General features: G+C 38.6%; 6 protein-coding genes and 2 long non-coding RNA genes across 12 annotated transcripts; 6 read left to right on the forward strand and 2 right to left on the reverse strand.

Annotated features, from left to right (window-relative positions):
• Positions 1 to 338: 338 nt before the first annotated feature.
• On the forward strand, positions 339 to 1,100 carry LOC122053336 (LOB domain-containing protein 12-like). Its single transcript, XM_042615353.1, has 2 exons — positions 339 to 532; positions 630 to 1,100. The coding sequence occupies exons 1-2, from the start codon at positions 368 to 370 to the stop codon at positions 885 to 887; spliced, it is 423 nt and encodes a 140-aa protein (XP_042471287.1). The 5' UTR covers positions 339 to 367; the 3' UTR covers positions 888 to 1,100.
• A 293-nt stretch (positions 1,101 to 1,393) lies between these two features.
• On the reverse strand, positions 1,394 to 3,741 carry LOC122053329 (probable WRKY transcription factor 26). The gene is made up of 5 exons (XM_042615343.1): positions 3,407 to 3,741; positions 3,161 to 3,331; positions 2,527 to 3,083; positions 2,261 to 2,422; positions 1,394 to 2,155 (listed from the first exon to the last, which is right to left on the reverse strand). The coding sequence occupies exons 1-5, from the start codon at positions 3,656 to 3,658 to the stop codon at positions 1,663 to 1,665; spliced, it is 1,635 nt and encodes a 544-aa protein (XP_042471277.1). The 5' UTR covers positions 3,659 to 3,741; the 3' UTR covers positions 1,394 to 1,662.
• Positions 3,742 to 5,097: 1,356 nt separating this feature from the next.
• On the reverse strand, positions 5,098 to 9,209 carry LOC122053339. 4 transcript variants are annotated; one of them, XR_006132190.1, is made up of 3 exons: positions 9,114 to 9,209; positions 7,755 to 8,952; positions 5,098 to 5,392 (listed from the first exon to the last, which is right to left on the reverse strand). It is a non-coding gene; the product is annotated as an uncharacterized LOC122053339 (long non-coding RNA). The 4 variants fall into 4 exon arrangements; XR_006132187.1 differs by having other exon boundaries at positions 7,755 to 9,198; XR_006132188.1 differs by having other exon boundaries at positions 5,098 to 5,434; positions 7,755 to 9,198.
• A 132-nt stretch (positions 9,210 to 9,341) lies between these two features.
• Positions 9,342 to 12,186, forward strand: LOC122050883. Its single transcript, XM_042611751.1, has 11 exons — positions 9,342 to 9,623; positions 9,724 to 9,837; positions 9,930 to 9,988; positions 10,059 to 10,128; positions 10,204 to 10,246; positions 10,941 to 11,048; positions 11,120 to 11,175; positions 11,262 to 11,325; positions 11,400 to 11,491; positions 11,574 to 11,795; positions 11,912 to 12,186. Exons 1-11 carry the CDS (start codon positions 9,342 to 9,344, stop codon positions 12,050 to 12,052), a joined length of 1,251 nt encoding a protein of 416 aa, XP_042467685.1. The 3' UTR covers positions 12,053 to 12,186.
• Positions 12,187 to 12,323: 137 nt separating this feature from the next.
• Positions 12,324 to 14,369, forward strand: LOC122053330 (protein NUCLEAR FUSION DEFECTIVE 4-like). The gene is made up of 2 exons (XM_042615344.1): positions 12,324 to 13,646; positions 13,740 to 14,369. The coding sequence occupies exons 1-2, from the start codon at positions 12,472 to 12,474 to the stop codon at positions 14,155 to 14,157; spliced, it is 1,593 nt and encodes a 530-aa protein (XP_042471278.1). The 5' UTR covers positions 12,324 to 12,471; the 3' UTR covers positions 14,158 to 14,369.
• Positions 14,370 to 16,614: 2,245 nt separating this feature from the next.
• LOC122053333 (prosaposin-like) lies at positions 16,615 to 22,080 on the forward strand. Of its 2 annotated transcripts, XM_042615347.1 has the most exons (8): positions 16,615 to 16,661; positions 16,759 to 16,914; positions 17,073 to 17,125; positions 18,946 to 19,056; positions 20,506 to 20,702; positions 20,851 to 21,048; positions 21,455 to 21,514; positions 21,684 to 22,080. In XM_042615347.1, exons 1-8 carry the CDS (start codon positions 16,630 to 16,632, stop codon positions 21,846 to 21,848), a joined length of 972 nt encoding a protein of 323 aa, XP_042471281.1. In that variant the 5' UTR covers positions 16,615 to 16,629; the 3' UTR covers positions 21,849 to 22,080. The 2 variants fall into 2 exon arrangements, with proteins under 2 accessions (XP_042471281.1, XP_042471282.1); XM_042615348.1 differs by lacking the exons at positions 16,615 to 16,661; positions 17,073 to 17,125 and having other exon boundaries at positions 16,776 to 16,914.
• LOC122053338 lies at positions 17,132 to 18,265 on the forward strand. The gene is made up of 2 exons (XR_006132186.1): positions 17,132 to 18,167; positions 18,219 to 18,265. It is a non-coding gene; the product is annotated as an uncharacterized LOC122053338 (long non-coding RNA).
• A 2,447-nt stretch (positions 22,081 to 24,527) lies between the features above and the next one.
• On the forward strand, positions 24,528 to 25,250 carry LOC122053337 (non-specific lipid-transfer protein 1-like). Its single transcript, XM_042615354.1, has 2 exons — positions 24,528 to 24,925; positions 25,011 to 25,250. Exons 1-2 carry the CDS (start codon positions 24,585 to 24,587, stop codon positions 25,018 to 25,020), a joined length of 351 nt encoding a protein of 116 aa, XP_042471288.1. The 5' UTR covers positions 24,528 to 24,584; the 3' UTR covers positions 25,021 to 25,250.
• The last annotated feature ends 1,546 nt before the right edge of the window (positions 25,251 to 26,796 follow it).

A 26,796-nucleotide genomic window follows, 5' to 3' on the forward strand; every position in this document is an offset into this window, starting at 1 on the left:
CTACAATTGTCAATTTGCAGGTCAACTAAGCCGGCCGGAGCGGAGCTGGAATCACTTCTTATTTACTTTGTGAGGAAGATTGCAAGTCGATCGGTTAAAATATCAAACATACAAGCAGCTAGCTAGCTAACTAGTGACCTTAATCTTCAGTAGATCTATAGTTTAATTCCATCCAAGTCCTTGACTTTATATGCTGAAGATTTCGAGCCATGAAAAATCCACCGTCACCGTCTAAAATATTGAATAAATTTCCATATTTTATTACTGGACTTAGTCAACATGGTTGCGTACTGGCTAGTGTGCTCTTGATCAAGCTTTATAAATCAGCCATCACTGATCACCTCTGCTCCTACCTCTCCTTCTTCTGATGGCTGGGAGGGGCAGCAGTTCACCTTGCGCCGCCTGCAAATTGCTGCGCAGGCGATGCGCCAAAGATTGCATCTTTGCCGCCTACTTCCCTTCTGATCAACCCCACAAGTTCTACATTGTGCACAAGGTGTTCGGTGCCAGTAACGTCAACAAGATGCTTCAGGTCTCAATTCCTCTCAACACAGTCGGTGCTTAATTTGCGATTAATTTGGCTAATCAACTTTAAAACATTAACTTTATGATCGATCTTACATTTGTAGGAGCTCCCAGTTCATCACAGAGCAGATGCAGCCAGTAGTTTAGTCTACGAGGCTAGCGCGAGGATGAAGGACCCGGTTTACGGGTGCGTCGGTGCCATTTCTTACCTTCAAAATCAGGTGTCTCAGCTACAGATGCAGCTTGCAATGGCTCAAGCAGAGATTCTGTGCGTCCAAATGCAGCAAGAATGCTCCTCCTCCTCTTTGCCCAGTAACCAACAAGAAACTCATGAAAGCAAGTTCCTTATCGATTTTTCCTGAAAGTTCGTCAACAACTCTTCCTCCATCAATCATGTAGCTCAGGAACCGAGAGAGAGAGAGTCTCTCTGCGCGTGATCTGTTTGTGGTAATGGGAGTCTGGTGATTGTTTAGAGATAGATAGTTTTTTTTCCTTCCCTTTTCTTTAATTTCGTTCTGCGATGTGATGTGTCAACTGTTGCATGTGGAAGACATGAAGTGAAGGTTTGCATGTTAGATGGGCTTACCTTGTTCTATCTCAATCAATAAAAAAAAATCTCCACAAAGTACAAAAAAGAAAAGTAATGGCCTTCCACACTTTGACAGACACAAATCCAAGTGTTTTAGCTAATAAAACAAGAGTAGGCACCTGATTGAAGATTTTTTTGCTTATGGGCAACTTGTGAAAGTTTGACTTAAAGTTTCTTGAGAATTATTCTTTTTCTGAAAAATAGTTATCAAATTCTTAACTACTCTTATTCGGATGGAGACAGATTCACAACAACTTCCAATGCTTTTACTAATTGAACTAGTCGGGAAACTCAAGACTTATTAATTATATATAAGCAGATGCCAACTTGTGCTTTTTTTTTCTGTTCTGTAATAAAAACAATTGAAAATACAGATTGTTCTTGTCCAAATTCCTTTGTCTTCTCTAGCCACTATTCTAATTTCTAATTGGTGTAATTAGTACAGACATACACAAAAAGGCCGGGCTGTTGCTCAAAAGGCCTCAAACAGTAAAACGAATTGAACAAATCTAGTATCATGTCACTCTGGTTTAACCACTACGACACAATCAGTTCAAAGACATGAAGATTGACTCATCTCTTTGTTCTCCCTTTGTTTTGGAGAAAACACTTTCTATTTGTGTCTGTTGCTGCTGCTGCTGCTGCAAATTCCTGTAGGAAGAGTTTAGTGAACTATCATAATCAGAGAGCCCGTAGCTCCCTGAACTCTTAATCATGTCAAGAGTACTAAAGGAAGATTGGTTCTGCGACACTTCAAGTTTGGTGTTCAAGGTAGAGTTTGTCAAGAGTCGATTATGATTATTCGTGGTCGCCGATGGTCGTATAGCCACAGAAAAGTTATTGTTATTGTTATCGTTGTTAATGTTGCTATAGTTAATTATGTTAGGCCTGTTGACCAGCTGTGCTCCGCTTCCACGAGCTGCCGGGACATCATGGTTGTGCTTGCCCTCGTAGGTAGTGATCACTGCCCTCTGATCATGGGACGCTCTCTCCACATGCTTCCTTACTGGGCAGCCACTGGTGGTGCATTTGTAGTAGCTCCTACAGAATTATGTCACATATACTCTTCGTTGAGGCATGATCTCATATATATTTGACAATTAATATTGTGAAGAGAAGCTATGGGCGATCGGAATCAATGCTCACCTTGCATTAGGGTTCCCTTTGACGACCTTCTGGCCATATTTTCTCCACCTAAATCCGTCATCAAGTATATCAATGTCACTCATGGTCTGAACCACCACCCTCGGCTCTTTGAGAGTAGTCCTGTTAGCTGAACCAGATACATCACTGTCTTTTTCCTGCTTCCTGAAAATAGAAATGAGACATTACTACATTAGACCATCTCCCATGATATGCTCCAATGGTTTATTTAAGCTATTAGAAATAAACAGGCGCGCACAAAATGTTACCATCTCTTAGCGTCGGATTCATCTTCATCGAATTCGTCAACACCCGGTCTATTATGAGAGCCCACATCCACTTCATCGTCGCCAAAAGAGATTGAGGAGTTCTCAGGTGTCGCGACTGCTTCGATTGTTGGGTGATCATTGACGGTTTCAGTGAGTCCAGAAGGCCGAGAAGCTTGAGAGAAGGCTGAGTTCCTCTTCGACTGAGGTTTCGGGTGGTTGTGTGTGCCTTTGTACACGATCTCTGTTACTTGCCCATCCAAAGACCTCTCCACCTTCTTCTTGGTGGGGCAATTCGGGTAGGTGCACTTGTAGTAGCTTCGCGGATTCTCACTTCCCTTGACCTGCTTCTGCCCGTACTTTCTCCAGTTGTAACCATCATCTGAGCCCTTCTGCAGGGTCTGAACAGCTGCGTGCTGGTTCGATCCCCTTCTCTCGTCGTATTTTGTTTGGGTTGGAGCCATGGATTCAGCTTCGATGTTAGTGTTTCTGAATTGTTGTTGCTGGAACCATGATTGCTGCTCTTGTTGTTGTCGTCCTTCTCCTCCAATGGCCGCCTCCTACAAGCGTATGAACAAACTAAGGATTAGGCAATTGATGAATCAGGAAGAAGTAAAAGAAAGGGATTAATTCACACCTTTTGGAAGGAAGATGCTCGATTATTTTCATTACTGGCTTGAATTTGGAAAGAAAACTCAGAGTTGGACTTGACCTCATCCTTTATTCCTTGCTGACAGTCGGAACCAGTGGGTCTCCAATTGAAAGCTTGTGAAGAAAGCAGCGATCCAGACGTAGGAGATGGAAACACCTATTATAATTCAAAGGAATTAAAACCATAATTCGCAAGAGCACAAACAAGCCAAGTGCAGATTGGTGCTGTTACATTAAATGAGAGGAGATCAGGGGAGTCCAAGAAGCCGGTGGGGCTAAGGCCGGCGGGGATGGCGAAGTAGGAGGAAGGCGAAAGCGGAGGAGCTGATAGATGCAGAGAAAGAGGACCAGTCCTTCGATCATCCTCGTTTCCATAGCTGTCCGAGAATCCTTGGAAGGCGTAGTCCTCCCCGGAGGCGAAGGAGAAGGCTTCTATAAACCGGGAGCTGGATGACGCTTCACTGGTCGCTGTGGAGGAAGCCATGAGTAGATTATAGTGAAGAAGGGAGGTTCAACTATGCTGCCGATGAGCTTTCCTGTGCATGGAGAGGATAAAGAAAGAAGACCAGAAGGGTCGCGTAATATAAGCAGAGGAAGAAGAAGGGAAGCGAAGGTTGCTGCTTCGAAGATCGGGAATGGGGGTTGGAAAATTTGACCGTTGACTAGTCAATTATTTTGGTCTGACTTTGACTACGGCTAAGCCCTCTCTTCGTAAAGTCTCTCTCCTCGTCCATTCCTTTACCCAACGATGGATTGGTGAATAGGAGGCGGGTCGATTCGTGGGCGAAGGGTACGTGAATGAGTAAAGTAATTTTTTAAGTGCGGTATCCCACTCTTGGACTTGTTCAAGATAGATGAAATGACCAAAATGTCCTCCTAGTGCACGTAATTTGCTTCTGGTTGTGACAAACTGCCACGTCAACTGATCATAAAGGTTTGAATATATTATAAAATTGTATTTTATATATATATATAGAAAAAGGTCAAAGTCGACTCTGAAACGGGACAAATAATGGGAATTATTGATTATATATATTATAAACAATTATATATTTTTTAAAAAAAATTATTGAATAAAATAAATATAAAATAATTTTTTAACGTATAAAAATTCATATAGGCAACTAATCTAATAAAATAAAATTTTAATTATTGATTATTGGTAGCTAGATAAATTTATTTATCTCCTCGAGCTGAAATTTCAACAGGTTAAACTGACTCACTAAAAGTAGCTCAAATTTCTGCCCACAAACAAAGGAAAAGGAAGTATATAAATTTTAGAGGGCTCCTTAATTAGGTGGCTTCTTGACACACCATACCCTCCAATGAATATGATTCTGTTCTTGTACGAACAGATGAACATTCGTCTCTTCATTTCTCAAAGAAAAATACGCCTGAAAATTTTCAGCACCGGATTAATTAGAACAATCCACTCAGCAGTTAATTAAGCAGCATGTGATGGTTGGTATGTAATGATGAAATTCTCTTGAATGATGCTAATGGGACCCCATTAACTATTTTCAGACAAGAAAATTGTGGCAAGATGATGCTGGAACAAAAAATGTGATTTTTTTTAAAATTAATTCGTATCTTTTATACGTTTAGGACATTTTATATGTTTAGAATTTTTTTTTATTAGTATTTCTTTCTTTTTTCATAATTATGAATTATGATTGAAGTCTATATAAATGTCTTATTTTTATTAATAAAAACTTACGGTCATACTATTTCCACCCAAACGTTGAGTTTAATTGTCTATCTCCCTGTCATTCTACGGAATCAATAGGATTTAAAATACCGTTTCCGGTATTCATTCACGAATCAACAAATTCAATAGTCACTTTTGATATTCGTACATGAATTAACGGAACTAATAGTTATCCATTGCGTCATAAGACAATGACAATCTGTACACTATAATTGAGCAAACAATGAAATAAATAAAATCCAACTAGTGTTGGGTTTAAAAGGAAATAAATGCACAACAATGTTTATCACAAGACTTTAAGGTGGCACATTGGCCAAATGATAACACCACCAGTTCATAACTAGTATCCAATTCCAGCATTCGATGTCAGTTTCATTATACAATTTCTCAACATAATTTCCCTTCTTTTTTTCATCTGAAAACAACAATCATGACTTTGCCTGAGCATTTAGCTGTCTGGTCCCTTTCATCTTCCTCGACACCAAATCCACTCCTCCTCGCTCTGTTTCACTAAAAAAATTAAACACGCCACTGTTCATTCATCAACTTCACCTAGCAAACCAGACCTACATTATTCAATGGTGAAAAGGAATAAAAGAGAGAAAAAAAAGGGAATATAGTAAATATTATAGGTGCTGCTAGCTCATGGTTGTTTCAAGGAAAAGTTCTGTTCACAATGAAATATTTGAGTTACAAAAACCCACACATCATGGAATGTTTATATACAGTAGTGACAAAGCAAGCACCTCAAGATCATATTGCTTTCATATATCTGATCATGCTGCCTAGCTATTCAATGTTGAGAGGAAAATTGAGTCATCAATCATTTAGCTTTATATTTTTTCAGTGACAAAAGGGGTGGATACAGTAATCAATTATTTGACAAACTTTGCGGGTCTGGGACCTACAAGTGTTCGATCTTAACCAAGCAACATAGGTGTGCATCTTTTACAGGGACAAGATGCAAAGAAGTAAAAAACAAGAGGGAGAAGGTAACAGGACCAATAATTATAGTTGGTTAATAAAAAGGGTTTAAATTACAAACTGAAGCAGTATAAATAGAAGTGAGGGATGATGACTGGTTCTTGCATTGGAAGAAGGTGAGTTGAGCGGGATGGAGAAGCAGGGCACGTGCATTACTTTCTACCGTCACCATTTTTTTTTTCTTTTTGGTATGCATTGATCACAAAATATTGATTATTCATGGAAAGTTCTTCATGTGCTCATCTTCTCCATCATGCTCAACCCTCCTGAAAATTAAGTGAAGAGAAAAGTAGTTTACTGATTTTTGAAACCAGATAAAAACACTGCCACCTTCACATCGGTAAGATGGTTATTTTAAGATGATTATGCTTCTCTCATCTTCAATTCCTAGCTAATCTTTGTTTCTATTTGGCCTGATTCTCTCTCTGATCTCTAATTTATCCATATGGCCTCTATTGAATTATACATTGAAAGACTTGGAATTTTCTCAAGAGAAAAGGTTCAGAAAGTAATTTAGGGAGTAAGTTTTTCAGTAAACATAATCGTCTGAATTGCTTCTGAAATTTGTTTTAGAAATTGTTCTAAGCTAGCTTTTTGGCCTTTTGTATGTGGCTTTTTATCTAATTTTTTGACATGATATTTTGAACATAGTAAGCATGCAGGGGCTGCATGTGATTTCTGCATAAGGTCCCCTTATGCTACAAGATCCAACAGGAATTAATTTTGACTGTTTGCAAACCGACATGCAGATCTACAGCATGCTATTTGCCCCAATATTTTGGCCATTGGTGATATCATAAGAAATTGTTTCTGTAAATTTTCTGTTAACTATATTCTACGCCCATATAACCTAAAGGAATTATAATGACTCATTATCTTCAGCATTGAATATATCAATTATGGTGGTTAACTAGAGGAGAATATGCCAGACTTGATTTGATCATTTTTGCAGAAAAGATGAATTTTGCGTTTGTCGATTGGAGGAAGATCAAAGAGATTGCCAACAAGATTAACTAAATGATATGTAGAATTGGTATTTTTCAAGAATGAGATGCTTAAATTTGTCATTGTCATACTATATAAATAGGAAATAGAAAAAAAAAAAAAATCACTCACAATGTGATTCCTTTACTTGAAGTGGTATTACTTCATCTTATATTTTGGAACAATGAGAAGGACATGATGACAGAGGTGACCTATCATTGTATTGTCAATTCATGAATATGAAAAAACTTATGATAACTATAGTTGAATCGCGGGTTAATGGTGAGATTGAGATCATAGGAATTCAATTGCCAACAATGGGAACACTGTTCAATATATCATGTAGACTTTGAGTAATTCATAAGAGACTGAAATGGATCTAACTGTCCAAGCACAAAAACAAATATGCTTTTAACTGATTCTTCTTCTTTTAAATGATTCTTCAAGAGGATGTACGATATTCTTAGCCCAACACAGATATATACATAATGGAGTGTATTTTTCATATATGCTTGAAGTATCCATCAAAGTAGATGGATATGAGTCTAATTAATCATCATGCCAGGTATCATAAACACAAGAAAGAAAATCTAAATCTTAGTCAATAATATACTTGGAGAAATCTAAACTCAAGAACAATTGTTCCAGTGAGTTTATATCTTCATATAGCATACCTAATTTTTGTGAGCTTATGGTTGGTAACCAGACCACCATCAAGTATTTGATCAGCACATGGAACCAGATAATATTAGGCTCTTGCATGTATTTAAATGGTTAAACCATCATTGCCTCTCAAAAGTGAAGATTGAATTGACAAACAAAATTAAATGCATATATTGGACCAAAAATTGGATTGCCATGTTTACCAGCCAGCTGAGACAAATGAAGACGATCAGGAACGTACCTTGAGGGTGACACTTTCAATCCAGCTATTCAAAGCAAAAATTCTCATCACTTCCATCTGCAGGTTTGTGGCAGTTGGCGGTGAAAATTATTTTTTTGCATATACTGACTCCATCTTCAGCTTCACATTCAGTAAACTTTAAATGGCATACAATTTGAGTGAAGGTTCTAAAATGATGTCAAGGCAACCAAGGGTTCATGACAGACACTTAGAGCCCAACCAGCAAAAGCGTACAAGATTTAGTACGTTGGAAGCTGAACAACTCCTAATGCATTTCAGTTGTGCCTCAAAGTAGAGAAGTCTTGACAAAACAACGTTGGAAAAATACCATGTCAAAGGCCCTTGTTTGCCATGTTTTGTCAATAGTTATTGAACTTTCTCCACCTGTAAAGTTATTACTGTGTGACCTAGAGGTCACGGGGGGTTTGAGTCTCGGAAACAATCTCTTGCAAAGTAGGTTAAGGCTGTGTACAATAACCCTTTCCTGCATTAGCGGGAGTTTCGTGGACTGTGCTATCTTTTTTTTAGATGTTGTACTTCCTCCACCTTCTTGAGAATAACCCTAGATTTCATATGAGAATTCACTTGAAGGCTCTTCCTGCAAACCTCCTGCATGAGTTCCATTGCTTCGTAATCATCCCATCAAAGTGTTGAAGTTCTATAAATCAAGGCTGGAACCAGCTCCTTCATGCAGAATAGCATTTGACGAGTTTGATAAAGATACACTTGCTTATTATGGAGGCCATTTGTATAGGTCTTATAAGTAGCAAAGTAACAGGACCCGGGGGGACCCCTCTGAAGAATTTCATCAAACAATTCATCTGCTTCATAAAAATTATTTACCAAAACGAAACCAGCGATAATCTTACTATGATGACTTCATGATTTCTGCCCTCCATTCTCATCAGCGTTAGCAAATAATATGCACACCATCTGCTACGCATTCGCTGACGGGTATACTGATCACATGGCTTATAGCTATATACCGATGCACTTGGCACAAACCGAGCATTTCTCATTTTCTCCACGAATTATATTGTCTGAGCAGTGAGCAGAACAGAACATCCTTGTTTACAAAGTTATTAAAGCACTAGCGAGTACCATCTGTCATCAGGATCACATTCATGAAGTTGCTCCATGTCCAGGAGCTCGATCCATTGCAATATCAAGCTTTGGACCCTTGTTCATCTTGCAAGAACTGCAAGAAGCGCACTTGAAGAATCAGAGCTTTCCGCCTTTCCGGCCCAAAGACAATCCATGCAAAAAAATTTATACCCGCGAAACAAAAACTACGGCAAGATTTAATCTTTATCTTGAGTGAGAGGACCTAATCGAAACAGACAAAGGATGAAAAGAAACCTCTTTAGGCAAATTTCGTTTTGTTCGGCCGCCACAGGCAGGCAGGCAGGCAGGCGGGCGGGCAGCGCTCGTTGTCGGCGACGACCCATCTGACATACTGGAGAAGGAACGTCGGCTCTTTTATAGAGGTGACGACATTTCTATTTTCGATTTAGCCCCTTAGAGTATTCAAATAATTTAAATTTGCCCTCCGTTTTCAAAAACTTATTATTTTAAACTCTTATGATTATGGAAATTGTTTTATGCTCCTCGAAACTTCGAAAATTATGGGAAGAAGGAGGGCAGAAAGGGAAGTTCAGCAAAAAAGCTTCTGACTCGATTCCCGGAGATATTTTCTCACCTCGTCTTCCGATCGGTGGACCACTTGGAATTTGGATAGAACTTGAAACCTTCCCTTCCTCCTCGCTCTCTCCCGTCTCTCATCTCTCGCCGGATCTTTGGAGTCTTGTCGCCGTTCACCGCAGTCGCAGTTTCGTGGCTGTGCTTCTCCGGCCATTTTGCACTGGGAAAGTCGGTTTACTTCTTCAGCATCGCTAAGCCATCAATTTTCTTCTTGTAATACTATACCTAACTGCTCTTCTTTTGTTTGTAAATTTTTTTATGCTCCCAGGAAGATTGTGGGAAGTCCAATTTTCTTGTTCTGTTAAATGTGCGTAGAAATTTCCAAGCAGAAAACATGAGGAAAGGAGAGGGCGGAAGTTCAAATTCTCAATCTCCAAAAAAGGTTTGCTTTTGCGAGCCCTTATTGTATTCTTCTAAAGGGCAACTTTGTTCGTTTCCTGAGTTTGTTTGATCGTTGCTTCTTTGTTGTTATAGCTGAAATTTGTACCAAAAATACCTTCTCGGAAGGCACGAAAACGAACTGTAGCTAACGAGTAAGTTTTATTCTGTCATCTTTGGTTCCATGGGTCTGGTATTTGGAACTCATATCTTGTCAAACCTTAGGGAGCCATCTGAGAGTTATCATGAGGTTGTCGGCAAAGAACTGGTTTTAAAAATTCAGAGAGCAACCATGGTAAATTTTTTGCGTTGCGCCTTTAATTTTTAAAAGAACCTATTGTCCTTGATGACTTGTAGTTCTGTTGAACAGGGCAGTGGGTTACTACAGAAGACATTGTCAAGCGATAGGAAAGGTAAGAGCAGCTTGCTTGAACTTAGTTGATTGTTGCAAAAAGTAAGAAGCAAATTGTCCCTTGTTCCAAAAAGTCTGATTTCAGTATCACATTTTGTGTTCTATATTTTTTATCATTTAAAAATATGTTAGATATGATAATTGTTTTGACTTTTTAGTCTGTGCAAGCAAGTCTTTTATTACTTTCTGGGATGGATTGTCCCTTTACTTTGGACATGGAGAAAAGGAAGGAAAGGAAAGAAGCAGAAAGCAAAGGAAACGAGAAGAAACAATATTTTTATTTCCTTATTTTTGGTATCTTCTTGGGGAGAAAAGAAAGAAGAGGAATTCGACTCCAAATTGGATTCACGGGATTGGAATGATTTCCTCTTCTTTAAAATTTTGATAGGATAAACAAATGAAATGCATAAAACTTATGCTTATGCTTTCCTTTCTTTTTGACTCAATTTCAACATAAAGGAATTGCATGGATTAATTTATAAAGTGTTTAATATGGGATGATTAATCTCCTAAAACTATCTTTGGTCTATTTCAACTACCTAGACTGTGGTATGTCAATGTGCTATTCAAAGTTTGGGGCTTACTGTTAGGGTTTGTTTTAAAATTTTTGCAAGTTTGTTAAACTTTTGAAATTTGTCCATTTTTTTAAAAGTTCATTATTCTTTTAAAACAAGTTTGGTGATCTCTTCATGTAGCAGTTGCTCAAACAGAAGTTGCATTTGGACATGTTGATTCCAAATTTGCAAGATCGTTTCCAAAAGGCAAGGCCAAAGTAAACCAGGCTGAAAGAAATGAGATTCAAGGTAGTAACTGGTATTTGGTTTCATCAGGGCCGGCTATGGCATGTTAGTCTGACATTTCTCCTTTTCTTCAGACATTGATGATGGTGAAATAATTCCAAAAATAAAAAGTCACTATGTCGATCCCTGGGTTAGTAACTGTATGAAATTGCATTTATACTACAAACTATAATTTTTCTAAGTTCTTTAATTCAGTAATTCACATTGAGGTCCTAGGATTATGAAAACTCATATTATCCGGTTACCCTACCATTAAGGAGGCCTTATTCAGGAAATCCAGGTAAACATGATGCTGTTTTCTTAAAGCAACATAGATTGTGAGCATTTCTGTAAGTAACATCTGATTTATTCCAGAAATTCTCGATAAAGAGGAGTTTGGAGAAGCCTCAGCACCTGTAGCATTGAATTGTAGCAAAATTAGTCCAGCAGAAGAGCTTGGGTTGATGGTTTGTATCTTCTCCTCTACTGGTATAACCGTACAAGGTTAATTCACCCATTACTTTGACCTAAAATTATGTCTGATAGCAGGAAAAGAGTGCGGCAAAACAGATGTTTCTTTTCCAGTTTCCTCCAACTCTTCCATCAGTCAAGAAACCTGCTGCTGATGGGGCTGGCAGAAGCACTGGCAAGTTGGAAAAGCAATTTACTAATGGATGCAAGTTGGAAGATCTCCCTGAAGGGCTCATTGGCAAAATAATGGTGCACCGAAGCGGAAAAATGAAGATGAAGTTGGGAGATTCCTTCTTTGATGTCAGTGCACAAACTCCATGCTCTCTTCGTTCTTATTAGTCATCAGTCATTCTTCTTGCTCTCTATTAAATCTTCACTTTCTGTTTATTTTAGTGACACTTGGAAACTTTGTGCAGGTATATCCTGGAGTAAAATGTGATTTCGCCCAACAGGTTGCGGCAATTAATGTCAAAGAGAAGCACTGCTGCGTCTTGGGAGAGCCTGGCAAGCGTGTGGTGGTGACTCCAGACGTAGATTCTCTAGTAAATGCTATATAGCTTTGTTATGAGTTCTAGCACTTTCTACTACAGCAAGCTGCTTCCTTGAAATTAGACATGGTAATGCTTAGTTTGATGCTAACAAAAGTTTCTCCAAAAAGTATTGAGATGGTCGGCATGCAATATGAGTTCAATCCTTTTGCCTTCAGAATTTTAAGAATCTGTGTTTGATAAAACATCCTGCAGACACGATTTCTTCGTGAAGAGGGTTTTAATGTCACACCGACTGGTAAATCAAATCCTAAATATTTAGGAGACTATGCGAGGGCAGCATTTGTTTAAGCTTGCAGTACTGAAGGATCTTCCTTTAATGACTGTCATGATTATGACAATTATAATGTAACAGGCTCAACTGAAAAAGAAACCACGTGTCAAGATTTCACTGAATTCATCCCATAAATACACCACCACCCAACTACATGACCTTCCACATTCATTCCGCAACCATGGCTTCTCCTTCTCCTTCACTTCAATGGCTGAGTTTGATCGCCACTATCTGGCTCCAGACCTTCAACGGACCCAACACTGACTTCCCGGTCTACTCGTCGGAGCTCAAGGACCTCAAGTCCATCTCCCAAGTCGGCATCAACTTCCTCGCCTTCGCCTCCGATGCTGGGAAGCTCTTTGGCTGGTTCTCCGGCCTCGCTTCAGTCTACCTCCCTCCCTGGTCCGTCGCCGCAATTGGGGCCGCCCTCGGTCTGCTCGGATACGGCCTGCAGTTCCTCTTCCTCGACCACCCCAAGTTCTCCTACGCCCACATCTTCCTGCTCACGGCGGTTGGCGGCAACGGCATTTGCTGGATCAACACGGCATGCTACCTCGTGTGCATCAAGAACTTCACCGCCGATAGTCGCCGTGTCGTGGTCGGCCTCTCCACGAGCTACGTCGGCCTGAGTGCCAAGGTGTTCACTGTCATGGCCGGCGCAATGTTCCACCACAAGTCGCACCACAAGGCCAAGCACTACCTCCTCCTCAATTCCGTCGCCCCTGTTCTAGTTGCTCTCGTCGTTGCACCGTTCATGAGGTTCGTTCTTCCAGGAAAAAGTGTGTCGGCCAATTCGAGTCTCGGATTCATAGCAATGTTCGTAGTCACATTTGCGACCGGCGTTTCCGCCATAATTGGCACCGTCAGATCGACTTCCCAGGGCGCCTTCACCAGAGAGTACGCTCTGAGCCTCGGTATTCTATTAGCCTCGCCTTTGGCGGTGCCACTGGTCGTGAAACTGAAGGACGTCATGGAAGAAACGCGCAGGAACAAGAAGGAGAATAGAATTCATGATCTCGACGACGTCGAAACAGGGGAGAGAGGCGAGGAACTGCAAGTGAAACAAGAGGACGACATGGAAGCCCATAACGTGGAAGAGGCAGAGGGACTTGGGGGAGTTCAAATTCTTAGGGAGTTGAATTTTTGGTTGTACTTTTTCAGCTACTTGTTCAGCGCAACTCTTGGCTTGGTCTTCCTCAACAACTTGGGTCAGATCGCCGAGTCCCGTGGACTTCAACGAGAAGAGACCTCCACCTTGGTCTCCTTGTCCTCCTCCTTCGGATTCTTCGGCCGTCTCTTTCCGTTTCTGCTCGACTACTACTCCTCCAAGTGAGTTGTTCATTCATTCATTCCAAAATCGATTCACGATCATGTTTTCCATCAACCATTATACTGATTATATTATTATATTATTAATTTCAGAAGAAGTTGCATGATTTCAAGACCCGCATCCATGGCAATTCTCATGGCCCCAATGGCAGTAGCCTTCTTCGTCCTATTCAACTCGAGTAGGCTGTCACTGTACATGAGCACCGCCATCATCGGAGCATTCACCGGCGCGATCACTTCGATCGCTGTCTCTGCGACCACCGAGCTGTTCGGGACCAAACACTTCAGCATCAACCACAACATCGTCGTCGCCAACATTCCTCTGGGCTCCTTCGTGTTCGGGTACCTCGCGGCCCTTCTTTATCAAAGAGGAGTCGAAGAAGGGAGCCATAGTTGCAGGGGCACCGCTTGCTATGGCAGAACCTTCGTCCTCTGGGGCGCCATTTGCTCCGTGGGATCACTTCTCTGCACAATTTTGTACATGAGAACTAGAAAATTTGCTGATAACTAATATCAAATCATACATTATACATATATGATCTTAACTTTATCCTCATAGATTGCTCATATTATTGCAAGCTTAAGAGAGTGAATGACAGCCGACGCAATCTTGCTCTTGATTTTAACATGAAGCAAAGTCAGTCATCCATGCAGTTACCGAATACTGTTTCTGTATTGTTCTACTCAGATCTACAATAAATTATGAAGCGGTTGTCTTGTTGAGTTGTATCTGCTAGATCTATAACTTCAACCTCCATGAATTGGTTGGATCATAATGGCTATCATTAATATTCTAGCTAGGTTGGTGCATTTAGTGTCCATCAGAAATTCACAACTTAATCGATATAAATGATGATTAGGCGATGCATGCGAATCTATGATTTTGCATCTACCTCGATCCAAATATATCTCTGTTTCTCAGTATGGTATAAAAGACATACTGAACATATATATCAACCAAAAAGTATCATGTCAGCATGACATAATATTGAGGCAATAATTAATAAAAATTCATATATTTGATTGGAATAATTGAGGCCTTGCCCATGCCATGAAACGAATTTCTGAATAAAAATATTTTCATATATTTTTACGGAACAATGAAGTCATCCTGACGTAATGCTGACGTCTTACTCATTTAACGCCGGCCTTCGATGGCAAGTTTGGACCTGTCATCTCCGGTAAGAGCAATTGAACCGGATGAGTGGAGTCGCACTCGCGGGTTAAAATCCACTCCGGTCGGGATAGATATTAAAAAAAAATAAAAACGGTTTGAAGCAGACAAAGTCAGCGTGACATGCTGCTGAGCGTAGAGCGCGGAATAAGAACGAACTCAGTGCGCACAGCCTGCTTGTTGTTTTGTCCAAAAGAAACCACAAATCGGGTTCGTGGATTGGAGTCGCCACTTGCAATCGGATATTTGTAGCTGCGGTGGGAAATGATGATTCGAGCCCCAGTGGAGTTGCAGCTGTAGTGTTGTGGGAATGACGCCTACGCCAACATAAAAAGCTAAAAGTCGGAGGCATTCAATTCCTGCGAGAATTCAAAAGCAACGTCTCCCGGAAGGTGCTCGACGAAATGCCTTAGCATAAATAACAGTTGTTGTAAGATTGATTGATAGAGAAAAAAAGTGTACAAATTGGCTACGAAATTAAGTGTTGAAAATCCTAAACTAAGGCCATGAACGTGACAATTCAACTGAAAATTAATCAGTTTTAATTAATTAATCTCAATCAATCCTAGTTGAATCGATATATATATGTGTACAGATTACCTCTAACTTGTTTTCCCTCTTTGAACTGTTAAGTGGTTGAGTGTTATTGATTGGGACTTTAAACTTGAGTGATGTTATATCATGGCCATGTTTGGTAGCTAGCTAAATGGCAGTGTAATCATGACTGCGAGGTGTTTAATGGTATCCGATCGAAGACGTCGAAGTGCATGTGGATGACAAGCCTACATCAACTAATGCACATGGAGCCATGAAGAACACTGAGCTCCAGCAACGCATTCATGGCAACCTCCAAGCTACTATTATTCATGGCAACCTCCAAGCTACTAGGGTTGTAAACAAGTTGAGCCGAGCCAAGTTGAGGTTTGAGGTGTTCAAGGTCGTTTGATAAGGTAACCGAGCCGAGTTTAAAATGAACCAAGCTTTTGAAATGAGTGTTCAAGCTTGGCTTGGTTTATTTTTTTTGAGCTTGAGCTTATTTGAAACTTGGCTTGAGCTTGGTTCGTTTAGATGTTGTCAAGCTCTCAATTCAAGCTTTGCTTGAGCTTGGTTCGAGCTTGACTTGAGCTTGGTTCGAGCTTTGTTCATTTAGATATTAAGCTCTTAATTGAAGCTTATTTGATTGTTTGAACTTTTAGTTGTTTGATTGGTTATTGAGCTTGGTAATTTAAATTTATTTTATTTTATTTTATTATTTATTTAGCATATTGAAAAGAGTTTTATTAATGAATATGATTCATGAATATTGTTCATAAATGTTGTTCACGAACATTATTCATGAACGTTGTTCATGAACGTTAACGAGTTGAATACATGTGTTTAAGCTTGTTTATTTAACTTAACAAGTTGTTCAAACTTATTTGTTTAATTAATCTTATATATATTCAACGAACATAAATAAGCTCTTACCAAACTTGTTTATTAACTTAATAAGCTATGTATATTGAACGAACATAATTAATCTTTGTTCATTTACGGTCCTACAAGCTACCATACATGCTTAACTACTTAGTCAAGTTTGAGGGTGTTAAAGCTTCGAAATTGTTAAATCTTTGTTTCTTTAATATTTACTAAAATTCGTACGGAGATAAATAGATTGGATGATATTAATTTATTTATTTTTTACATTACTTTCTTTCATGTTGTGTTAATGGGTGAGAAAAAAATAATGGAAGCAATACATTGAGGATTAAATTTCCTTCCCCACAATTCCTCTCTAATCTATAGATGAAAATAAAATGAAGAAGTTCCATGAAATCAAATTCTCGACTTCATTATTCTCAGTAAATATACATTGATATTAATTAGTTTTATACTTTCTATTTACTATATCTGTCCAAATAAGCAAGGAATTAAGCTACAGATGAACGGTGTCCGCAGTAAAATACCAGATCAGGACATTTTGGCCTATCAGCAGATGCCCTTTCGTCTCCTTGTTCGCAATCATTTAGCCGAGGGCCCGAGGCCGTCTCCTCTCCTCCTTGGATCTTCCACGCTCCTCGTCAAGAACGCGAATCGGGGAGGAGATCTGAGGCTGTAAGTAGTATTGTCCACTAGAAATTTCCTCTTGTGGATTTCTCTTCAGTAGCGTCCCTGTTTTTGTATCTTCTTCTTCACTTCTATGTGTTTCGAAGACGAGCGATTGAGTTTTATTTCGCTTTAGATTTACAGCATTGCATGTTTTGCTTAAACAGAAAATTGGATGCATCTAAAAAGTGCAATTTTGATCAAGTTACGAGAATGATAAGTAACCGCTCTGCTCAATTCGAGATCTTGATTCTGTCTTTTGCTGATTTGGATATAAGCTGACTCAGTTGGTAGTTTGTATTTGAAATTTTAGCTAGTGAAATTGGTTCAATTGAATCGGAAGCAAATTTAGGTTTGGTATTCAACAAATGCCTTACATTCGAAATTTTAGCCTGTGAAATATATACTGTCGTTTCTTTCTATTGAATTCTAACACAATTTCATGTGATGGATAGCTGCATGGTTTTTTGATTCTCTCGTCTCTTCTTCCGTGCCTTGTCTTATTCTAATGGAATCATAAGATCTCTATCTTGTGCTCATAAGGTGTTAACCTATATCAAAGCTCATTAAGCTCCTCAATTGTCTAGTGCACTACTATACACTGAAGTTTCTAGACACTACATACTCTCCTGTAATTCTCAAATTAAACAGTTAATGGCTTCTTTTTGCTTCCTTTTATTCTTTGCTATTAACATAACAAACTGATTGATTGTTGCTTAATAATACAGATTTTGTTTCATTATATTAACAAGACAATGCCTTCTCTAAAGTGCATCCAAATCAATGAAAAGCAATTGTTTCCCTCCATAAAAAGAACGAGTTTGAGCTTACATTGTTAGCTAATTTTGAGTATCCATGTATTAGCTTGATTTTGATTAGTATTGTTGGGAAGTTGGGGTATTTTAAACTTAAGAAAATCTTAGTTAATGTGATGAAAAATTATTTAATTGATCTGGATATTAATAATTAAATATCCTTACATAGATCTCATGTGGCTTGATAATAGTGATAAGGATGACAATGATGTTGCTGTTGAAGACTGAATTATGGTACCTTTTTTCCATGTCGCAAATAATTCCTTCAACCTCACTTGCTCAAGTAACTAGGCCAATGTGGAGGAGGAGTGGACTAATACATTCAAAATATATAAATTCCTTCTTTTCCGTATGTTTATTTTATATCATTAACCTCATTTATATGGAGTAGTGTTAATGAGAAGAAAGAAGGAACAAGGAAATGATAAGGGAGGATGGTAGAAAGAGGTGAGAAGAAAGAAGGAACAAGGAAATGATAAGGGAGGATGGTAGAAAGAGGTTATGATAAGTAGAAGTAGGAGTGGGCTAATATATGACAACCTACATGAATGAGATGGCGGAGCTATATATGGGAAGGAGCTAGAAAGACAATAGTATGTCATTGTCATTGTGAAGAGATATTAGGGCATGAAGGGAGGGAAGTTGTCTTTTTGGTGGTGTTTTGACAGACCATTACTAACAATATTCTGGGTTCATAATTTTGAACTCTAGCCATTATTAGTACTTGGATAACAAACATCTGATAGCTTCATTTTGTAAGTTAGACTCAGTTTTATGAATCGACTTTTTGTGTGATGATACTGGGAGTTACATGAATTTTGAAAAAAAAAAAAACACATAAGCTTGATTCCTTATTACAAATCTCTATTAGTGTTTTTCCTTTCAAATCATATAATGAATAGGCATGCTGCTGGTGTAAATAACTGAGAGGAAGCAGCAAGTCCATCAGTTCTTTGCTACTACTTGATTATCCTTGTTAACATGAATAAAAATAGATTGATTTTGTGATATGTAGTGTAGTTTTCAAGTCACGACAAAGCAATTTTATTATGAGGCAAATGTTCACCTACATCAATGCTTCTATTTACCATTTTTGTTTTTCTGATATAGCTGACTACAAATCAATAGTGCAATTAGACTTGTAGTGAAGTTGTATATAGAGGATGCTTCCTTTTAAAGAATGCACCATTTTATAAATGTTGACTCTGCTCAAATCCTTGATTAGTTTACTTACAAGGTTCAATGGGTTCAAGAGGGTGGTTCTTCCTCGTTCTTATTCTTGTTATTGGCTGGGCAAATGCTGATGCTAGAAGTTTGGCAGAACTTGATGTCTTGGGTATGTAATAATAATACTTGTTGTTCCTTTATTCCATAATGGCTATTGCTCTTAAATTACAATTTTGTTATGCACAATTTTTTTAGTGAGAAAAATGAATTAGCATAGTTGTTGCATCTACTTAATGTTACATTCGTAATATTCATACAAATTTATTATGGAGGACAGCAGATATCATCAATTGATCTTGTTGATTCCAGGTGATAAAACATTTCTAATTGATTTGCTCACCTCTGAAATTGTATTGTTTTAATTTGCTCTATTTCATGTTGAAAATTTTGTGGGCAATACCTACTTGAAATTGCAAACTTTAGGTCACATGCTAGTTTCAGTGGACCAAGTTAAAGTCCCAATATAGATCCATGATATCTGCACTCTAAGAAGATCCTGAAGTGTCCATTTGAAGAAAAAAATTATGCCATTTCTTTTGCAATATGAAATAACTTGCTGGGCCAAGAGGTAGCTTGAGTAGTTCAATAATTTCATGTAGTTTGAAGATTGAGAAATGCATGATAATGTAAGCAGAAGCTTTTCTGGTAAATGTTTAATAAAGAGTAAAGTGTTAAAAGGATTTTAGAAATTGTGTCGAGATAAGATATTTTGCAAAAATGTTTGACTGAAGATTAAGTCGTGATGTATGTTTTTCTTTGTACTATTGTTTTGGTTCCACTTAAGGCCATGCCAAATTGTGAGGATGAACTTCAATTTTGTCTTATTTGTTGATGACTCTGTTTAGTCAATTGTTGTTGAGTTAGAATAATGTTAAATTTTGATTGTGGAAATAAATTTAGAAGATAATGATTTAAAACTAAATAAAAGATGTAAATTAAACACATGAATTGTAGCTGTACCGGTAACAGCAGGCTAGACCTTTTTTCCTTGCAAATCAAGTTTTTCTGCTTGTCAGTCTCTTTGCATTATTGAATTTCTCAAAAAGTTATTATTGATGTAACTGTTTACTTATAGATTTTAAGAACTCCATTTAATCAATCAGACGGGTATATGCTGCAACAAATGGGGTTTGATCTGTGACTTTGCCGATAAGAAATGTGAAAAAGACTCAACAGATTCTAAATGCTATTATCTGGATATTTATATATGGACGCCCATTTTATCATTTTTTTAATTTGAATTGTTAAATAATGGATTCATAAGTGGGAGATCTTTCAAAGAGAACAATAGCCTAGTAAGGTCTGATTATCTGTTATTGTGTTTGACAATCTTTTGAAATCTTCATTGCTTAAAGCAATTTGATTCAGATCTTACATGTTAGTCTGGTAATTTATTTTTCCTCCTTTTTGTATCAAGTTATGAGCAATAGCACCCCTTGACCATGACATTATTGGACTTCCAAAAGTAATTTCTACTGTTTTGTGAACCTACTGTCATATGCTTTAATATTCTAAGTTAAATTGGTTATACATTGTAACATCATCTTGATCATTCCAGTTACAGAAGTTGACTTTGAGCTAATTGAAAACCCAATCAGAACATTTAAGGGAGTCAAAAGGAATGAACAATTGTGCACGCTGTGTGAAAACTTTGCATCACAGGCTGCTCAGTATCTCAGTAAAAACAAAACTCAAACTGAGATAATTGAGACCCTTCATCAAGCGTGTTCTGAGATGAAACCTTTTGAGGAGCAGGTATTTTTTACATCAGTAAAATCACGGTTGTTTATTTGTTTTTCCCTTTTTACAGAATTCTGTTGCAATCAATAGTTTCTCAGTATGTACATAAAATAATTCCGTTCTACACTTTGTTACATCCTTCACTTGTAAAATTTTCTTGCAGTGCCTTCTGCTAATTGACTATTATTCAGCACTTTTCTTTGCTGAGATCTCCAAGATACATCCAGAGGAGTTCTGCACAAAGTTCAATCTTTGTGAGGCAATGGCTTCCATCAGCTTACTAAAAACTGAAAATTCTTGCACAATTTGCCATGATGTTATTGCTAAAGTACTAGTTAAGCTGAAAGATTCTGATGCACAGGTAGGCATTGTTTTTTGTGCCATTTTTGCTCGTCTATCTTCATGTGTATTTATTTCAATCTACCCTGTATTTTATATTAGAACTGCATTTGTTTGTTTGTTTTCGTCATTGCAGTACTTTTATGCAGCATCAGTTTTATTAATACACATGTTTTATCAACATTTGGATTTGACTCGTCATGTTTTTCCCTGCTGCAACATGCCCTGAGATTACATCTTTGGTTTCATTGCAGTAAACTTTTTTTTCCCGTAGTCACCCATCGCAAGTTATTTGTTTTTTCCAATGAAAACATTTTCCATGATTTGTTTTAGTGTTCTTGCAACTTCAGCCATATGTTAAACTAATCAAACATGGGCCACAGTTATTTGCAAATGCTGACCCAATATCCACTTAATGAAATACACAGTTCGAGGTAATTAAGATGCTTCTAAAGGAATGCAACGAGGTGGAGCAATACGTTCAACAGGTAATCTTTTTGAGCATTTTTATAATAGAAATCAACAATGTTTAATTACTGAATAACTCTAAATAATTTCGTGCTGAAATGGCACTTGCATCTGTTGCTGAAAATCTAATGGATCAAAATCTCTGCTTGTTTCTGATCTGATGTTTCCTTTCTCATCCTCACTAAACAGTGCAAGAAGCTGGTCCTCCACTATGGCCCTCTGATCCTCGTCAATGGTGAAAAGTTCCTCGAAGATACAGATATTTGCACTGCCATTCATGCATGCAAGACCGAGAAAGCTGAACTCATCAATGATGCTGTATCAGAAGAACCACCTGTAGTTGCCTCAATGTAATGCGATGAATGCGGCAGAAACAATTGGAAGTTGTCGAACTTGTATTGTGCAACGTATGTAAACTTTAAGGTTTGCCCGTCTATATCCATCTCTACGTTTGTTGCCCAGTCAGTGAGTGATCAACTCTCACAGTGAACAATTTGTGTCCATCAACTACAAGTTTTTGTACTCTAGTGCCAACACAACATCATGTAGTATATCAATCAAAAGGCTGTATGGATTGCTTTGCTTCTGTCCGTGTTTAAGTTGAAACTATATTATTTTTGAAAAAACAAAGGTTTGGAGTCTGAAGTCTGAACATTATGTAGTATATCAATCAAGCTAGCTTTAGCAATTTCATTCTTAGCATCCTTGCTCCTGAGATCGTTTCTAAGTCCATGGAGAACATTTTGCATTCCATGGAGTCAAATAAGACGACACCACTGGTTTGAAATCAGAAACAAGTCTAGGAATTTTCAATAGTATCGCAGCTGTTGCTGTTGCCGTTGCCATTTGAGAGGTCGTAAAATATTACCTAATGCACATTGACAAACGGCCTTAAAATTGTGGAAAATGAAGGTTTTCTAAGAACACTCCATTTGTTGCCGGTGCAGCATGCGTTGACTTTGTTAAAATATATCCAACTGCCACCACCTCCCACACCTCTGTTTGTTGACTTCACTGCAAAAAACCATCCAATTTCCTTTGAAAAAAATAAAAATCGGTTGCATAGTTTCAAACTGCTCCACCAGATTTTTGACGAGTGCGAGTCGAGAAGCCATACGAAGAATTGTAAAAGTCAAACTCTGCTCTGATTCAATTTCCTCCCCTGCTCCGTATAAACTCCTCCCCCTCCTCTGTTTTCCTCTGCTCCTGATCACAACTAATCATGGCGCAATTCTCACTTTTTGGATTCCTCCTCCTCCTCTTGCTCATCCCTCCGCAGCTACCTTCTTCTCGGTCCTTGGACGGAATCCTCTCCGGCGATCCGAGTTTAAACATTGCTTTGCCGAGCGAGGGAGAAGCAGCGGTCCCGCCGCCGCGGCCGATACCGGAAAAGCAGTTGCTGGTGGAGTACTACAAGCCGCTGTTGCTCAACTTTCTTCCAAGGGGGAAACAGCCGCCCTCCGGGCCGGACCCGGGAATCGACGACGACAAGCACTAACAGAGGGGAGGATGGAGGAGACGAAGAATACATACAGTTATAATTTAGTTTAGCTTATCCTCAAAGAGAGGGAATAATAGTGTAGCCTGTTGAGGTCTCGTACTTCCAATTTTCTTCGTTTGGACTCTTGATCTTCGGGCTGACATTATGGCAACATGGATACTTGTCTCAAACGCTATGCAAACGTCTTGAAGAATGATTAAACCAAAGTATAAGTAGGCCGTAAACGAGTCGAATCGAGTTGAATTTTGGGGTGTTTAAATTTGTTTGATAAGATAACTGAATCAAGTCAAATCGAGCTTAAAATGAACCAAGCTTTTGAGATGAGTGTTCAAACTTGGCTTGATTTATTTTTTATGATCTTAAGCTTGTTTGAAACTTGGCTTGAGTTTGGTTCATTTAGATGTTATCGAACTCTCAATTCAAACTTGGCTTGAGCTTGGTTTATTTAAGTGTTATCGAGCTCTCAATTCAAGCTTGGTTTGAGCTTGGTTTGAACTTGACTTGAGCTTAGTTTGAGTTTGATTCGTTTAGATGTTATCAAGCTCTCAATTCAAACTTGTTTGAAACTTTTAGTTGTTTGATTTGTTATTGAGTTTGTTAATTAAAATTTATTTGTTTATTTATTTTATTTTATTATTTATTACATATTTAAAAGAATTTTATTAATGAATATTGTTCATGAACGTTGTTTACGAACGTTAACGAGTTAAACATGTAGGTGTTCAAATTTGTTTGTTTAGTTTAACGAGATGTTTAAGCTTATTTGTTTAATTAATCTCGTGTATATTGAACGAATGGTAATGTTGTTGTCATGTGAGCAAAAGGTCACGGGTTCGAATCCTAGAAACAACCTCTTACAAAAAGCAAAGTAAGACTGCGTACAATGAATCCTTCTCCGGAACCCCGCATGACGGGAGTTTCGTGCACCAGACTACCCTTTTATATTGAACGAACATAAACAAAATCTTATCAAGTCAAACATCAAAATTACTCATAAACGTTTGATTCATTTACAATCCTAATTATAACGGTATTAACTTCATCGGCGACTAAAATCCCGAATGCCGATGCATAATGACCACAGCTCACTACGATGTCCCAGCAGTGAAATGAGGCTCCTGCAGACCTGCACTCTCCCGAACCATTAAATCGGTGCGCCATTAATAACACTACCCACCACAATTCATTAAACTCTACGTACTGCGGTAGATGCTTCATATTTATGTTACCCTGCAATGCTTCAAAGTTCCAACTTTTACTGCTTCGATCGTCCAAAATGCAATCGCGTACAATGGGATTATTATAACACTACTTCAGCATTAATTAATCTGTCCAAAAAGCTGGATAAAAAAAAAAAATCCAACTTTTACTGCCTTTCTTTAACCATTCATTGATTAATTTACCCTACATCGCCGCTGGCCTAAAGTCTTTCCGGCAAAGTATCTAATGCAATGGATTCAGCATCCAACCACCCTCCTGTTAATCCTTTACTGAATCATCTCCAGCTACGTCCCTATAAATACGGAGTCATTGCCTACTTGCCTTGACCACCTTGCAGAACGTTCATTGTAAGGAATATAATTGCGTCAATGGCTCGCCGTCCGGTCGTCGGTCTCATCGCCGTCGCTATCCTCCTGGGCGCCGCCATGACGGTGGAAGCGCAGATCACCTGCACCCAAGTGGTGTCGTACCTGTTCCCTTGCCTGGGATACGTCCAGGGCATTCAGCCCCTCACCGGCAGCTGCTGCAACGGCGTGCGGTCGCTGAACGCCGCAGCCAAGAGCAGGGAGGACCGGCAGACCACCTGCAACTGCCTCATGCGGACGGCTGCCGGCGTTCAGGGCATCCAGCCCGGACTAATCTCCGGCATCCCGGCAAAGTGCAACGTCGCCGTGCCGTACCCCATCAACCCCAACGCCGACTGCTCTCGGCAAGTTTTGATTAATTTCACGAGATTTATCTATGATTTAAAGAAATATGGACAATGCAAATCTAATACATGTTCCTTTTGACAGGATCAACTGAAATGAAGTGAAGTGAGCACTGAGCATGGAGAAAATAATGATCGAGTTTAATTTTAATTAAGTAAAGTAGAGGTGAAGTGCTTCCTTTCAATCGAGTGTGTTGCTGTGAAAGTTTACTGTGATCTAGTGCAGTTTTATCATATGGGGCTTCTGTAAGCAGCAGTCATCACTGTTAAGATCTCATTTAATGTCCTGCTACTTAATAATATCTGCACTATAATAATTTGACAAGTACATAGAGAGAATCACAACAATACCTTTCAGAACTCAGAGCACAAACATACAATATGATGGACAGGAATCATCCATCTAATTTTCGGATCTATGATATCAACCAGATTCAGATCACTTAAAATACAATATGTATGCATAATGAAACATGCCAAAAAACAAGCAGCATAAGCATCTTGTTCTATTTTAGAGAACAATTAACAAACTGTTTCCTTCTTAGTTCCCTTGCTCAACAATGAACCTCGCGGATCGACATTTACAACATATAAAAAAAATGATGAGCTCGCCAAGTGATTTAACTTCAGCAATCTTTTGAGTACTTATTCTTCATAACAGATTTGGTCATTTACATGATCCCATCAAATCCTATCCTTCCACTCTCATTTGCAGCTCTAAACAACATACTCACAGTATTTAGAATTTGATCAGAAATCTTCAGATTCATCATTACTGTTGTTCAAAGTTCCTTTCAGTCTGCCATTGTTGTCGAAGGTTCCTCTTTGTTCTCAGCATCAAGGCAGCAGTCCTGTATTTTGTGTAATCCATTCTTTTGCAGTGACGGAGTCATCTGCATGCCGTGGTACCACAATTTACTTTGGACATGTATCATTAGATTTAGAATTCAAGACTAAAGACAAATATCCAATTAATTTGCTGGGCGAATTGTTACTTCAAGACTAAGACAAATAGCCTATTAATTTCCTACTCAAAGTTTTCATATAGTTTACGAATTCAAACAGAGTAAAATTTCTTGGAGAAGAACCAAAACTACAGGTTTAAAGATCTTGCCCAGTTCACTCAGCAAGCAAATGGAAGTATTATATATTTACAGCAGTGCATGAGTTTCTACGGATTTCAGACTTCACAAAAGGATATTAATTCACTGATTGAAGAACAATTACTCGATCTCCATACACTGATTCAGGATCAAAGTTTATTCAAGAACAATTACTCGATTACAATGGTGCAACATGGGAAATTCCAACAACAAAATATGATTATAATCCCAAAAGGAAACAGTTAACAGTAGGAAACACATATGGATAGAACAGCGTTTGCAGCATATCTGAAAAAACAATTACAAATTAAATCATTTCAAACGTACGTATAGATTTTGTCTACTAAGATGAACTTACTGACTGACCTCCAATGTCGACGAGGAGAAAGACGCCAAATGCTCCAGTTTTGGGCTTTCAATGAATCGGCAACGTGACCCTCGAGCAGTCCGTCTCCCGCCACGGATCTTCCACGACAAGAGTCGCGAAGGAGAAACGAAAGCCACACCGAAATCGCACCTATTCTCGTGCAAATGCTAGTGATTTACCATCTTCTCCCACTCAATCCACCGCCCAACTCGATATCGATCAAATGCTCCTCTAATTCACCAACGCAGAGAAAATCTCACAATTAGGAAACAAAAAATGATCTTCTGATCGAATACAAATTTCGATGGGAACAAGAAATCAAAAAAGGGGAAATATTTGCTTCTATTTTATCTGTCCTGAGATAGAGATTTAATCAAACTCACCATAAACGACCACCCCAA

This window comes from Zingiber officinale, chromosome 3A (assembly GCF_018446385.1).
Source record: "Zingiber officinale cultivar Zhangliang chromosome 3A, Zo_v1.1, whole genome shotgun sequence".
NCBI classification, from domain to species: Eukaryota; Viridiplantae; Streptophyta; class Magnoliopsida; order Zingiberales; family Zingiberaceae; genus Zingiber; species Zingiber officinale.